General features: G+C 42.4%; 1 protein-coding gene across 18 annotated transcripts in view; it reads right to left on the reverse strand.

Annotated features, from left to right (window-relative positions):
* The window catches only part of ARVCF (ARVCF delta catenin family member), a 431,820-nt gene that overhangs the window by 59,060 nt on the left and 359,952 nt on the right, over nt 1-12,808 (reverse strand). For 16 of the 18 annotated variants that reach the window (XM_074972913.1, XM_074972912.1, XM_074972915.1 and 13 more), the window contains 3 exons: nt 10,139-10,256; nt 8,792-8,963; nt 6,454-6,471 (listed from right to left, as the gene is read on the reverse strand). In XM_074972913.1, coding sequence (XP_074829014.1) covers nt 6,454-6,471; nt 8,792-8,963; nt 10,139-10,256 — 308 coding nt within the window. The remainder of the gene's footprint in view (nt 1-6,453; nt 6,472-8,791; nt 8,964-10,138; nt 10,257-12,808) is intronic. The other 2 variants (XM_074972917.1, XM_074972916.1) reach the window with 1 other exon arrangement.

The following is a 12,808-nucleotide window of genomic DNA, read 5'->3' on the forward strand; positions in this document are numbered from 1 at the left end:
CTTCAGAGGAAATAAACAGAACAGGGAAATTATCAAGTGATCCATCCCCCAGCATCCAGTCCCAGCATCTGGCAATCAGAGGCTTAGGACACCCAGACTATGGCTCATCGCCATTGATGGACCTACCCTCCATGAATTTACCAAATTCTTTTTTGAACCCAGCTGCAGTTTTGGCCTTCACAACTTCCCCTGGCCACGAGTTCCACAGGTTGGCTGTACGCTGTGTGAAGCAGTACTTCCTTGTGTTTATTTTAAACCTGTTGCCTATGAATTTCATTGGGTGACTCCTCGTTCTTGCTATTTTCCCCTTAACATAACACATTTCCTTATTCACTTTCTCCGCACCCGTCATGATTTTATAGACCTCTATCACTTCCCTCCTTAGTCGTCTCTTTTCCAAGCTGAATAGTTCCAGTATTTTTAATCTCTCCTCATATAAAAGCTGTTTCATCCCCCTAATCATTTTTGTTGCCCGTCTCTGTACTTTTTCCAATTCTAATGTATCTTTTTTGAGATGGGATGATCAGAACTGCACACAGTAGTCAAGGTGTGGATATACCAAGGATTTATACACAGTAGAACCTCAGAGTTGCGAACTGACTGGTCAACTACACACCTCATTTGGAACCAGAATTATGCAATCAGACAGCAGCAGAGACACACACATACACACACGCAAACAAAGCAAGCAAATACAGTGCAGTACTATGTAAAACAAACTGCTTAAAAAAATCAAGAGAAAGTTTAAAAAAAGATTTGACAAGGTAAGGAAACAGTTTCTGTGCTTGTGTCATTTAAATTAAGATGGTTAAAAGGTTTTTTCTGCATACTAAAGTTTCCAAGCTGTATTAAGTCAACGTTCAGTTGTAAACTTTTGAAAGAACAACCATAACATTTTGGTCAGAGTTACAAGCCACCTCCATTCCTGAGGTGTTTGTAAATCTTAGGTTCCACTGTAGGGTATTATAATATTTGTCTTATTATCTATCCCTTTCATAATGGTTCCTAACATTGCTAGCTTTTTTGGCTGCTGCTGCACATTGAGCAGATGTTTTCAGAGAACTATCCACAATGACTCCAAGATCTCTTTCTTGAGTGGTAACAGCTAATTTAGACCCCATCATTCTGTATGTATAGTTGCAATTATGTTTTCCACTGTGCATTACTTTGCATTTATCAGCATTGAATTTCATCTGCCATTTTGTTGCCCAATCATCCAGTTTTGTTAGATCTCTTTGTAACTCTTCACAGTTTGTTTTGGGCTTAACTATCTTGAGTACTTCTGTATCATTTGCACATCTTGCCACCTCACTGTTTACCCCTTTTTCCAGACAATTTATGAATATGTTGAACACCAGTGGTCCCAGTATAGATCCCTGGTGGACACAGCTATTTGCCTCTTTCCATTCTGAAAACTGACCATCTATTCCTTTTGTTTCCTGTCTTTTAACCAGTTACTGATCCATGAGAAGACCTTTCCTCTTATCCCATGACTGCTTACTTTGCTTAAGAGCCTTCGCTGAGGGACCTTGTCAAAGGTTTTCAGAAAGTCCTAGTAAACTATATCTACTGGATCAGCCTTGTCCACGTTTGTAGACTCCTCAAAAGAATTATAATAGATTGAAGAGGCAGGATTTCCCTTTACAAAAGCCATGTTGACTCTTCCCCAACACATTGCATTCTTCTGATAATTCTGTACTTTACTATAGTTTCAACCATTTTACCTGGTTCAGATGTTGGGCTTACTAGTGGCCTGCAGTAGCCAGGGTCGCCTCTGGAGCCTTTTTAAAAAATTGGCATCACATTAGCTATCCTCTAGTCATCTGGTACAGAAGCTGATTTAAACAATAGGTTATATACCACTGTTAATAGTTCTGCAGTTTCATACCTGAGTTCCTTCAGAACCCTTGGGTGAATTCCATCTGATCCTGGTGACTTAGTACTGTTTAATTCAGGGGTGGGCAAACTTTCTGGCCTGAGGGACACATCTGAGTGGGGAAATTGCATGCAGGGCCATGAATGTAGGCCTGGGGCACGGGGTTGGGGTGCGGGCGGGAGTGCGGGATGTGGGAGGGGTGCAGTGTACAGGAAGGGGCTCAGGGCAAGGGGTTGGGGCAGAGGAGGGGTGTGGGGTGTATGAGGGGGCTCAGGGAAGGGGATTGGGGTGCAGGAGGGGATGCGGAGTGTGGGACTTGGCTCAGGGCAGGGATGCAGGGAGGAGTGTGGGAGGGGGCTCAGGGCAGGAGGTTGGGGTGCAGGAGGTGTGCGGGGTGCGGCAGGGGGCTCAGGGCAGGGAGCTGGGGTGTGGGGTGTAGGAGGGGTTTGGGGTGCGGGCTCTGGCCCAGTGCCTCTTACCTGGAGAGGCTCTGGAGTGGCAGCGGCATTCACCGGGGCCAGGGCAGGCTCCTTGCCTGCCTGCCCTGGCCCCGCGCCACTCCCGGAAGTGGCTGGCACTACGTCCCTGCGGCCTCTGGGGAACCGCAGGCAATGGGAGCTTAGGGGAAGGTACCCAAAGGTGATGGCAGCGTGTGTAGCCCTCCGCCCCCCCTCCCCCAGGGGCCGCAGGGACGTGGTGTCGGCTGCTTCCGGGAGCGGCTGGGGGGCTGGCGGCGCCATAGGTGTGGCAATCCCACGGGCCATAGTTTGCCCACCCCTCGTTTAATTTATCAATTTGTTTCAAAAATAACAAGTGGGGAGATGAGGTGGGGAAGGATGGTTTAATTTTCACCATTTTTCCCCTACTAAGAGGGAGGGAGGAAACAGTCTGCTCTGGGGCAACCACACCTTGATATTGTGTTGACTTCAGGGCTCCTTACTATCAGAAAAGCATTGACAGATTGGAGAGAGACTTTAAAGGAAGAGCAAAAGGCTGGAGGGCTTAATGAAGAAATATTACAATATTTACAGTTTAGCTCTGATTAACAACTAAGTATGGGGGCAATCGCATAATTACTTTTCACATTGCACAATAATCAAGATGGGAAAGGAATCATTTAGGATGGTACAAAGGGGTTTAACTAGGAGCAATGGGATGAAGTTCAGAACACCACCATTTAAGCAAGCTAGCAGTGCATCTACTGACTGCAGAATAATCTCCCACATGAAGGGTTGGAAGTTGCACCACTTGAGACATTTAAAAATATACAGGATAAAGCACTTGAAAATATAATGTAGTGAGCAATCTGGCTGTGTTGTAGGACTTGGACATGAGATGGGAAAGACCTATGAGTCTGAAATGCAAGAAGCATCACTAGCTTGTCAATATTTTTGGCTCCAAAATAAACAAACTGCTCCCAAACCATTTACGGCTGGTTTCACCTTCCCCTGGAGTCAGTGGGAGCCCTTCAATTTACTTCAATGTAACTGGATCAGATTCTTAAAAAACATTTACCAACGTGACAATTGCCAACCAAATTCATCTCAAGACTACAGTTTGCCCCTACACCAGTGCAATATGGCTATCCCTTTTGTTCTTTATCAGACACTGGAAACATGCATCTAAAGCTCTGTTGGTTTGAAAAGTATGTTTTCTTAATTGTACCAGACCATAAAGTCCCGTTTTCTTGTCTGCCAAAAGTTCATACCACCACATTTTGTTCCATTCCTTTTGAAAAAACTCTTTGCCAGAATGAGGGATGGGAATTAGTGATAGCCCTAAACTCTCACTCCAATTCTTGGGCCATGCAAAAAACTCAGTCATATGTTGCTTGGGGAGCTAGTGACACACAGAGGAAGACAAAATGTCAGGCATTATGATAGGATGCTACTTTTTATGGTGACAGTTGAACCTGGCTGTTCAGCTGAAAACCCTGCTCTGCTTGTCACTGCTCAGAGCTAAGAAAAATCCCACGACAGAGGAAAAGCGGGATAGTGAAGGGAGGGTGGCTTAAAATTCATGTTGGGAAAAGAAAAGCTCTAAATGAAGACAGAGGAACTTGCCTCCATTTTATCTACAGAATTTAGTTTGGGTAATAATTTTACTGCAGGCCATTAAGTTTTGTGTCCCTAGCACTGGCAAGTTTCAAACTCAGGGCAGTTCTACTCTGAAAATAAGCTTGTTAAAAGCGGCACCTTACTGAACAGATCTGTCCAAAGCCCTATCTATTTACTTTAAAATACGGTTTGGTTTTGTTATTGCTGTTAGCCCTGCCGAGTTAGTGCGGTAAGAAAATGAGCTAGATTCCTCTCCTTGTGCATCGTCAACTAAATTGTTAATTAAATTCAAACAAGACACTCTTGTGCATAATCTCTGAAGACCCAGTTTACGCAGGTGACACAGAGCCTATTTTAGGCTGCAGAGTGTAACTGCCTGTTTATTAAGCAGTATTTCACACACAAAAAGCGTTCTACCTGCCCTCAGTGATCCTCACTGACAGCCGTTCAATTTCTGGGCAAGGTATAGGTGCTGGCTTTCATCTACGAAGCCCTCAGTGCTTTGCCTCATGGTCACATGAGAAACAGCTTCTCTTTTCATGTGATAGGACAGCAGTTGTAATCAGCTGGCAGTTTAAAGGGAAAGCATTATTTTCTCAGCGAGGAGAGTCCTCAGTGAGTACTTTTCCCTGTTGGTCCACCAAGTGCCTGGGTTGGGAAACTGCAGATCATGTTACAAGACACCTAAATGTCCAGGGTTTTTCCTGTGGGGAGGAGCGGATTAGGAAGAAGTCTCTGATGTAGGGGAGGAGCCAAGAGAAGTCTGCGTGAGGATGGGAAGGTTCACACACTTATGGCTTTTTTGAACCATTGAGTTGTATTGGTTTAAACTGGTTTCTGCAGCACCCACATGAGAGGACGGGCACTTGTAAAAATGAATTAAATTTACAAATTTTGAATATCCAATCATAATTTTATCATAATTACAAAATTGGGTGACATGAATCTCTTCCCTATCTGATGTCAAGCACAACTTACAATGCAAGATCGCCCTGTCCTACAAAAGTTCAGCCCTAAGCCCCTGACAAATTCAGCCATTCCTGCGGTGACAGTCATGGAGCACAGCGATGCTTAATGATTCCACTGGCAGATGACAACAAAAAGTTTTAAAGTGCAAAGTTTGTGCTTATGGATTTTTTTCCCTTCCTGCCCCTGACACGCAGAAGAAGAAAGATGATATTGTCAGATCTGAAGCCCAGCTCAGAACCTCGCCAAAAGACAGGCAGCTTTTAATACAGCTGCTGAGAGGCCTGTTTTATGGGGCCGGGCTATCGGAGCTGGCACAGTGTTCTGGTGTGGGAAAGTAGCCTGGCAGGAAAGTTGCTTGTGTAATACATGATCTACAATCATATAAAATATGAAATTAAAGCTTCTTCCTTCACATAAGGACTTATCAAAAACATTACTCTGGCTCATGTACTGTCATCCTTACTGGGTCAAATGCTTTCTAAAAAGTTGTTAAGGCCTTCAGGATGTGACCCTGTGTTATTTACAACTAATATTTCAGTGTTCTTCCCACAACAGTCCTATGCTTCCCTGAAAAAGCCCAAAGGATATCCCATGTCCCCCTTCCATTTTACACCATACTTTCCTCAAGGACAAAATCCCCAACCGTCATCTTTCTGGGTGAGAAGAACTGAAAGGGAAAGAGCCCCGTAAGGGCCAGTTAATAACATGCTGCTAATTCATCAGCTAGAAAAATGCCCAGTTAAGTGACATGAGGCATTTGCTCCTCCCAGGGGCGGAGCGCCACCTTAGCAACACTCCTGTTCCAGGGCCTGATTAGTGGGAAGCTAGAAAGCAGGGTCTCCCTAATGACATTGCAGACCACCACTGGCTTTTCACCCTAGCCTTCTTCAATCCACTGTGCCAGCAGCAACGAGCATTCGTCATCACCTGAAACCTATCCCATTCCAGCAGCCACCATCAAATCAATGGCAACAAACAACAGCACTTTTCATCTTCCAGCCACTGAACAAACTAATGAACCCTCAAAAGTAACAGCTGAGGGAGGTAAGCATTATCCTCATTCTGCAGAGGGGGAAACATGCGGTTAAGTGATTTGCCTAGGATGACAAATGGAGTTAGTAAAGAGCTGGGATTAGAACAGGAATTTCTGGCACCCACTCCCACATTCGACCACTAGACTATGTCTCTTACTATCCTTGGTGAGCAAAATTTAGCCATATGCATTTACCTGATCCCTTAGCACATGCATATAGGGCCAAATTCCCAGGTGCAATTCCATGCATTTAGTGGGCTTAAACTTTAGATGAATATGGCCCTGTATTCTTTACTGAGAGTGGCCCCTTCCAAATAGCACCAACAAGACTGGAAATAGCCCCTTCATCAGATGGACAGTTGGCATGCACCTAAGAGGTCTTCAAGTGACAGCAGCAGAACCCCTGTATTGAACGTGTTGGGTCAGTGAGGCCACAGTGCCACCTCTAATCCTTGCATGTAAAAGGTGAAGGAAGGAGATTATGGCAATGTTGGAAAGAGAGTACTGGAAGGACTCACCTTGATTGAACCACTCCTCTAATTACCAGAAAAGCAGTAAAGGAAAAACAAAAGTTTACAGGAAGGAAGAAGATACAAAGGAACAATCACAGAGAGGCAGAATTTCACAGCACAGAATCAATTTACAGGGCTGCTCTAACTCTCACTAATAAAAACACTTCCCACTTCCCCCCTCCCTCTTGTTTCTGCTGAAAGAGTGTTTTTTCCCCTGAAGGTTCTTTTTCTTTTTAGTTATTTCCAAAAACGCTGAAGGTAGTGGGGGGAAAGGAGGCAGACTAGCCCTTGGCAGAGGTGTTTGAAATGCTATGATCAATGACCATGAAACAACACAACAAAACATCACAAGATTAAAAAAAAAAAAAAAAAAGACAAAAGAAATGACCTATTTTCAAGTGCTAGACCGAGAAGAGTAAGGAATTTTTAGTCTAGATTTTCATAGAAATTTAGAAGTAAGAGAAGGATTATTTTATTTATGTTTTTAAAAGCAGACTTACTAATGGGTTGGGTTTTTTATACTAAGCCTGCCTGTCCCTCTCAACCCTTCTGATCTGCACATCAGCAGCTGGGAGCTCTGCATTGCTACTAGTCAATTCCATCCTAGAAAACAGCACGAATTTACACAGCTGAGAGCTGCATGGGAAAAGTGCTAAAACATGCTTGGGAAAAATAATTGGGATTTTCTGCTGAACATTGTGAGCCAAAATTGAGAGGCCACCAAGTATCTGCATCTCTCACTCAAGTCAATGGCAGTTTGTCCTCAATGTCCCTCACACTTTTGGCCCCCATTTTCCCCAAAATACAACCCCAAAATTTTTGGCTGATAAATTCAGAACCATATACAGACAGAGAACATATATAGGGCTGAGTCCTATGGGAAGTGGACAGACATCTGACATACAAGAGCAGAGCAGTCATTTAGAAGTCCTCAGACTCTTCACTCATCAAGATGAAAATCATTAGATCTCAGCAATCATTCTCTCGCTCTCTACACAGGGAATATATTTCACACATCAGATTTATTTTTCACATGCTTCCACCCCATTGGCATTGCTCTCAAGTGGCAGGATAATATGGACCCACAAATGGAGAGAGCAGATGGCCCAAGTGCGCATAAGTTAATTGTTTGTAAAGAAAATCTTATTACCTTTTCTCACATACACAGTATAAGTTCTGGCCAAGCAAGTGATGTTTTCTGCCTCCTCAAAGAGTTTTTCCAATTGCTAAAGACCTTTTTTTTTTATTTAAAATTACATTAGGTCAAGCTGAAGACAGACTGCAGTTACTGATATACATACTATAATAACTACTGTAGTACACGGAAGTAGAGCAACTTAACACCAGCTATTTAAGTTCAGTATATGTGGGGGGACTAAATTATTAAACCTAGGACCACAGGTTTGGGCCCTCAAATATTTGGACTCAAATTAGATCAATTCCATACCTGGCCAATTATCAACATAAAAAAACCCCAAACAGTATTTGGCTACCTATAGTAATCTGAGTACACACAAACAAAGAACTGGGTGCCCAACTTGGAAACTTTAGCAATTTAGTCTGGAAGTTGAATTTCCTAAACTAATGAGAAAATATATAAGTTGAGTGTCAGTATTTGAAAGGAAGATAAAAAGGAGGTTTACTGAGACTTTATTAATCCCCTCTTGAGATGCAACATATTTGTGACACTCGTGCCCAACAGGGAGAGAACAGGTCTAAAGTGATTGACAATTAAAAGCTACCAGAATCACATTTGCAATTTAAATGAATGTAAGAGTGACAGCGTTGTGCTTTTTAAAAAAAATGTGATAGATTAAAAAATATGAAACAGGCAGAGACGGGACAACAATGCATGGAAATTAGCGTGTACTTGGCTTGTTTCCAGATAAATCAGCAAATGCTGTGGAGCAAGATGGATGGAACTAATGTGAAACTTTCAGGGGATTTGACGCATGAGACAACACTGGCATGTGATGAGACGCCAAACACATCAGCCTTCGCCAGCAGTGGACATGAGGGGGCTGGTCATACTTCAGTGCACATAACCACTATTGTTAAATGGATGTTACACATACATATCAATGAGAGAATAGTTCCTAAAATATTTAGTAATAATGAACAGGGAAGATCAACACATGCCCCAATCCTGCGCAAACAGACTCACAGAGTCCGAAAACATGCAACTGTGTAACTCTACTCATGTGAATAGTCCCATTGGCACCAATGAAGTTACTTATGTTAGTAAAATTACACAAGCTTGCTTGCAGGAGCACGGGTATACACAGCAATACATCAATGTGACTCCAAGAATCACTCTTGATTATGAGACCACTATGACACAAACCTTTAGCTTTCTTTCCTCCAAAGCAGCCAGCGTCATCTTTTTTCTTCTTCTGAGAGCCTCCTGTGCTGGTAGGTTGATTTGCATCCAGCTCTTGGTACTTGTCGGCTCCTGGGACCTCTTTGTGGACGTGATATGAAAGGTTTCGCATAATGCACACACAGTTCTCCACAGACTGTTAGAAGAGATTTAAATTGGAAGAAAAAACGAACACACCCTCATATTTGCAAAGTTTTATGTTACATGAGGGAAGAATGAAGTTTTCTAAGTGGATTTGAACAAATAAGCCTTAATTTAAGGTTCTATTAAACCAATGTTTTAAATTTAACACTCTTCATAAATAGCACCTATGCAAGATGCAGGCTCTCTGATCAAAGATACCACCAGATCTTGTTTAAAGAATATAGATTTACCAGACGTTCAAATTGACTATAAAAGATGTACTTTTCCGATACACCCTTCCCCCCTACATCAAGAGACCCATTTAACTGAACTTCCTCTGGCCCAAACTTCGGGCTTGCATTGAAATCAATAGGAGTACAAGCAGACCCTGTAGTAATAGTTAATCCTTAACAGTTCTCTGTAGGCTGCAAAGGAAAACATCAGGTGGTTTCAAAATCAACTTACAAAATGGTCTGTGATTACGTGACAAAGCTTTCGAATGCAGTTTGCTTCTGCAGGTCCCATACAGACGGAGACTCATTAGTTTGAAAAAAATATAAAGCTAAGACATTTTATATAACCAACAAAGCATTCAGAGCAATAAAGTTCTACCACATTCCCTGACTTCTCAAGTACATGAAGGCTTTTGGCCTTCTGCCTCATAAGTTACTTACATGTTATGGGATGTGGTAAAACCATATGGGCCAAGTTGTACCCTTAGAGAGCAATCAACACTTGCTGACTTCAGTGGGAGCAGCATGAGAACAGAATTTGGCCTCGAAACAATATGTACAATATTGTCTCAACAAGACTAAGTTCCCTTGGGCAGGGACTGTCTCCTTAGTTATATTTTATACAGAGCCCAACACAATGGGGCCCCAATTCTGACTTAGGGCATTAACGTAAAATAACTGAGGAGTAATTATAATAAAATGCCATTGCATTTACTGTAGCATTATCTTTCCACTTGCTTCCCCCACCTCTAATATTCCTTACTCATATCAGACAAGCTAACAATGGTATCACTCTGATGATCCAATTTATGAAACTAGATTATCCTTCCAGAATATCCTTAGACAAATGCAGACCTAGTTTGCACGAGCAAATAAAACTCAGCTTCTAGTGAAGTCAGAGCTCAACCCCTCAACAAATGCAAACACTCATCCAAATTGTAATACACAAGATCACCTTGTTATCTGTATCCTTCTTGCCTACTGCAGACCGTAGAGCATGAAGGAGAGCGTCCACTAAGCCATCACACTCTCTTAGTCTTCTGCGAGCTTCTGCGCCATCTGAACTTACATTCCTGACAAAGAACAAATGCAAAAGAAACATTTAGCATCGTAACCTTTACAATAAAGGTCAAATCTACGCTGCTTTGTGTTATATTTTTGAAGAACCCAACACATATGGATCAACCCTGGGAGTTTTCTGGTAATGAAAAGCAGACCAGCTGGAGAAAGTCTGACAAACCATGAGATATTCTTTGCCCAGTGTCTGAAAAGCATGGACCACAAACCTGCAAATTATTAACTCTGCATGAAAACTGGATTAGATGGTTATAGGAAGTTTGATCTGCTCATTCTTCTGGGCTTCCATTGCAGCTCAAACCTCATGTGTCACAGCTACATACACAATAGTTATCCCAGTTATTACACAGAACAAGCCAAACCCTGTAATCCCTTCTCAGCTAAATTCATTTGAAGTAAGAGCACTACATTTCAGGGCCTACAAGCTGGAAGTGTTTCTTCTGTGAGTTTTATCATCTTAAATCAGACAGATCATTTGTAGAGGTTTTTCTGAGGAGTTTGCAAAGTTACAATCATCCCCAAACCAAAGACTCCAGAGTAGCAGCATATTTCCAATGAATCCACAGGAATTAAAAAATAAGCAGACAAGTCTCTTCACGTACAACATGTTTTTAGTTTCATGAGACAACAGATATTAAGATTAAACAGAAATACAAAGGGCTAAGGTTTATTTAATCAGACTCTATACATTTTCACTTTCGTTGGCACTAAGTCGCACCAACAGAAGCAAGAGTCTACCTGTAAAAATTTTAAAAAGGGCATTTTTCACTACATGATCTCTGATTAGTCAAAAGCACGTGACAAAGCTGAAAACTGCACAATTACCGAGCTGATGGTTTCTCGTGCATACAAACAAGAAGTTGCTTCCAATACCAGGACTTTTTTTTGTCTCAACCCTTAATCATGCCAGTGTCAATGCAGAGGTGAAACTAGTGTGCAGAAACTGTGTACCAAACAAAGAAGTAGCCTGCACTGTCTGCAGTGCACTGGCCTCTCTCTACTGCCTTTGAATAGAACTCAAACACTGAAGTCCTCCCACTTCTCATTAGTGGGAGGTTAGTGGGTTATACATTGTTGTAATAAGCCATAAATCCAGTGTTTTTATTAAGACCATGATTTTTAGCGTCCAACAATAATGTGAATTTAAACTCCCAGGCTTGTCATTTGAAAGTGTTGTGCAGATTTCCTTGTAGGATGAGGACCGATAGGTCATATATAGAGTGATCACTTTGTGGAAAAAAAAAAAAGTGTTCACACACAGGTGACATGGTGTTTTTGTCTTATCATTTTCCTGTGTGAGTTCATTCAAGAGTGTAGCGATTGTCTGGTTTCACCCACATAGTTGTTATTGAAGCATTTAGTGCACTGGCTAAGGTACAGCACATGTTGTGATAGGCATATGTAGGACCCATGAATCTTGAAACGTGTATTGTGCGGAGTATTGATCATTGTAGCAGAGGAGATATGTTTGCAGGTTTTGCATCTCTTGGTCTGGTAGGGTCTGGTGCCACTTTGACTTCGTGTGTCCTGGTCTGTGGGGAGCTTGCTTCTGATGATGAGCTTGGAGCAGCTGGGGGGTCATTTGTCTACTTCTATATGTAGTTCTTTATATTGGCTCAAATTTTACTCCATTCCTGTGGAATTATGCAGTAGAATGTCTCACACAGTAGGGTATCCAACTGGTCTTTCTGTCAAGTTTCTAGGCAGGGCGAACTTCGCACAACCTCCCTCGTAGCTCACTCTTCAGTATCAGTCATTAATTTGGACCAGTCACAAGATGGCAAAACAGCTTTGTGGCCTATATAATTGATTTTGCTTCAGAGGTCTCTCTTCCACTGAGAAATCTCCAGTAAATTAATATCTTCCAAATCCACCACAGCCTGAAAGCGTTAAGAACAATACTTATGCCCAAATAAATTTGTTAGTCTAAGGTGCCACAAGGACTCCTCGTTGTTTTTGCTGATACAGACTAACACGGCTACCACTCTGAGGAACATAACTGGTACTCTTCTGCTGCCTCAGGCCTGCCCCCACCTCCACAAAACATTTTTAAGGTTTAGGTTTAAGAATAGATGCAAAGCACTTGCCGTTGTTAAGATGGCCAGCAACCCTGGAATCCTGCAGCTTCAAAGGGGAAAGTTGGGTTATGAAATGGAGCAGATGTGACTGAGAATAAAATTGCAACTTTTGCCTAGCTGTGATGCATAGTCTAGGGGAAGTAATGTTTCTGTCACAAACAAAAGAAAAAAAGCAAAACTACATACTGTTTGTTTCCCTTTACAGGCCCATCTGCCAGAACCTGAGAAGCAGAAAGAGGACAAGGGAGGACCTTCTGATGGAGATGCGTAGGGACTTTGGCAAAAGATTGGACCTCCACTCTGAGCTACAGAGGAAGGCGCGAGAGCAGGAATGGCAATTCCAGACTGCAGCTGAGAGGATGCTGGAGACGGAGGAGATGGTGGCTGAACACATTGCCCATGAGACAGCAGGTCCACCAGTAGCAAAGTGAGGAGCACCAGCAGCAAATGGATATGTTCGAACACATGCT

The sequence above is a fragment of the Natator depressus genome, chromosome 15 (assembly GCF_965152275.1).
Source record: "Natator depressus isolate rNatDep1 chromosome 15, rNatDep2.hap1, whole genome shotgun sequence".
In the NCBI taxonomy this organism is placed as follows: Eukaryota; Metazoa; Chordata; order Testudines; family Cheloniidae; genus Natator; species Natator depressus.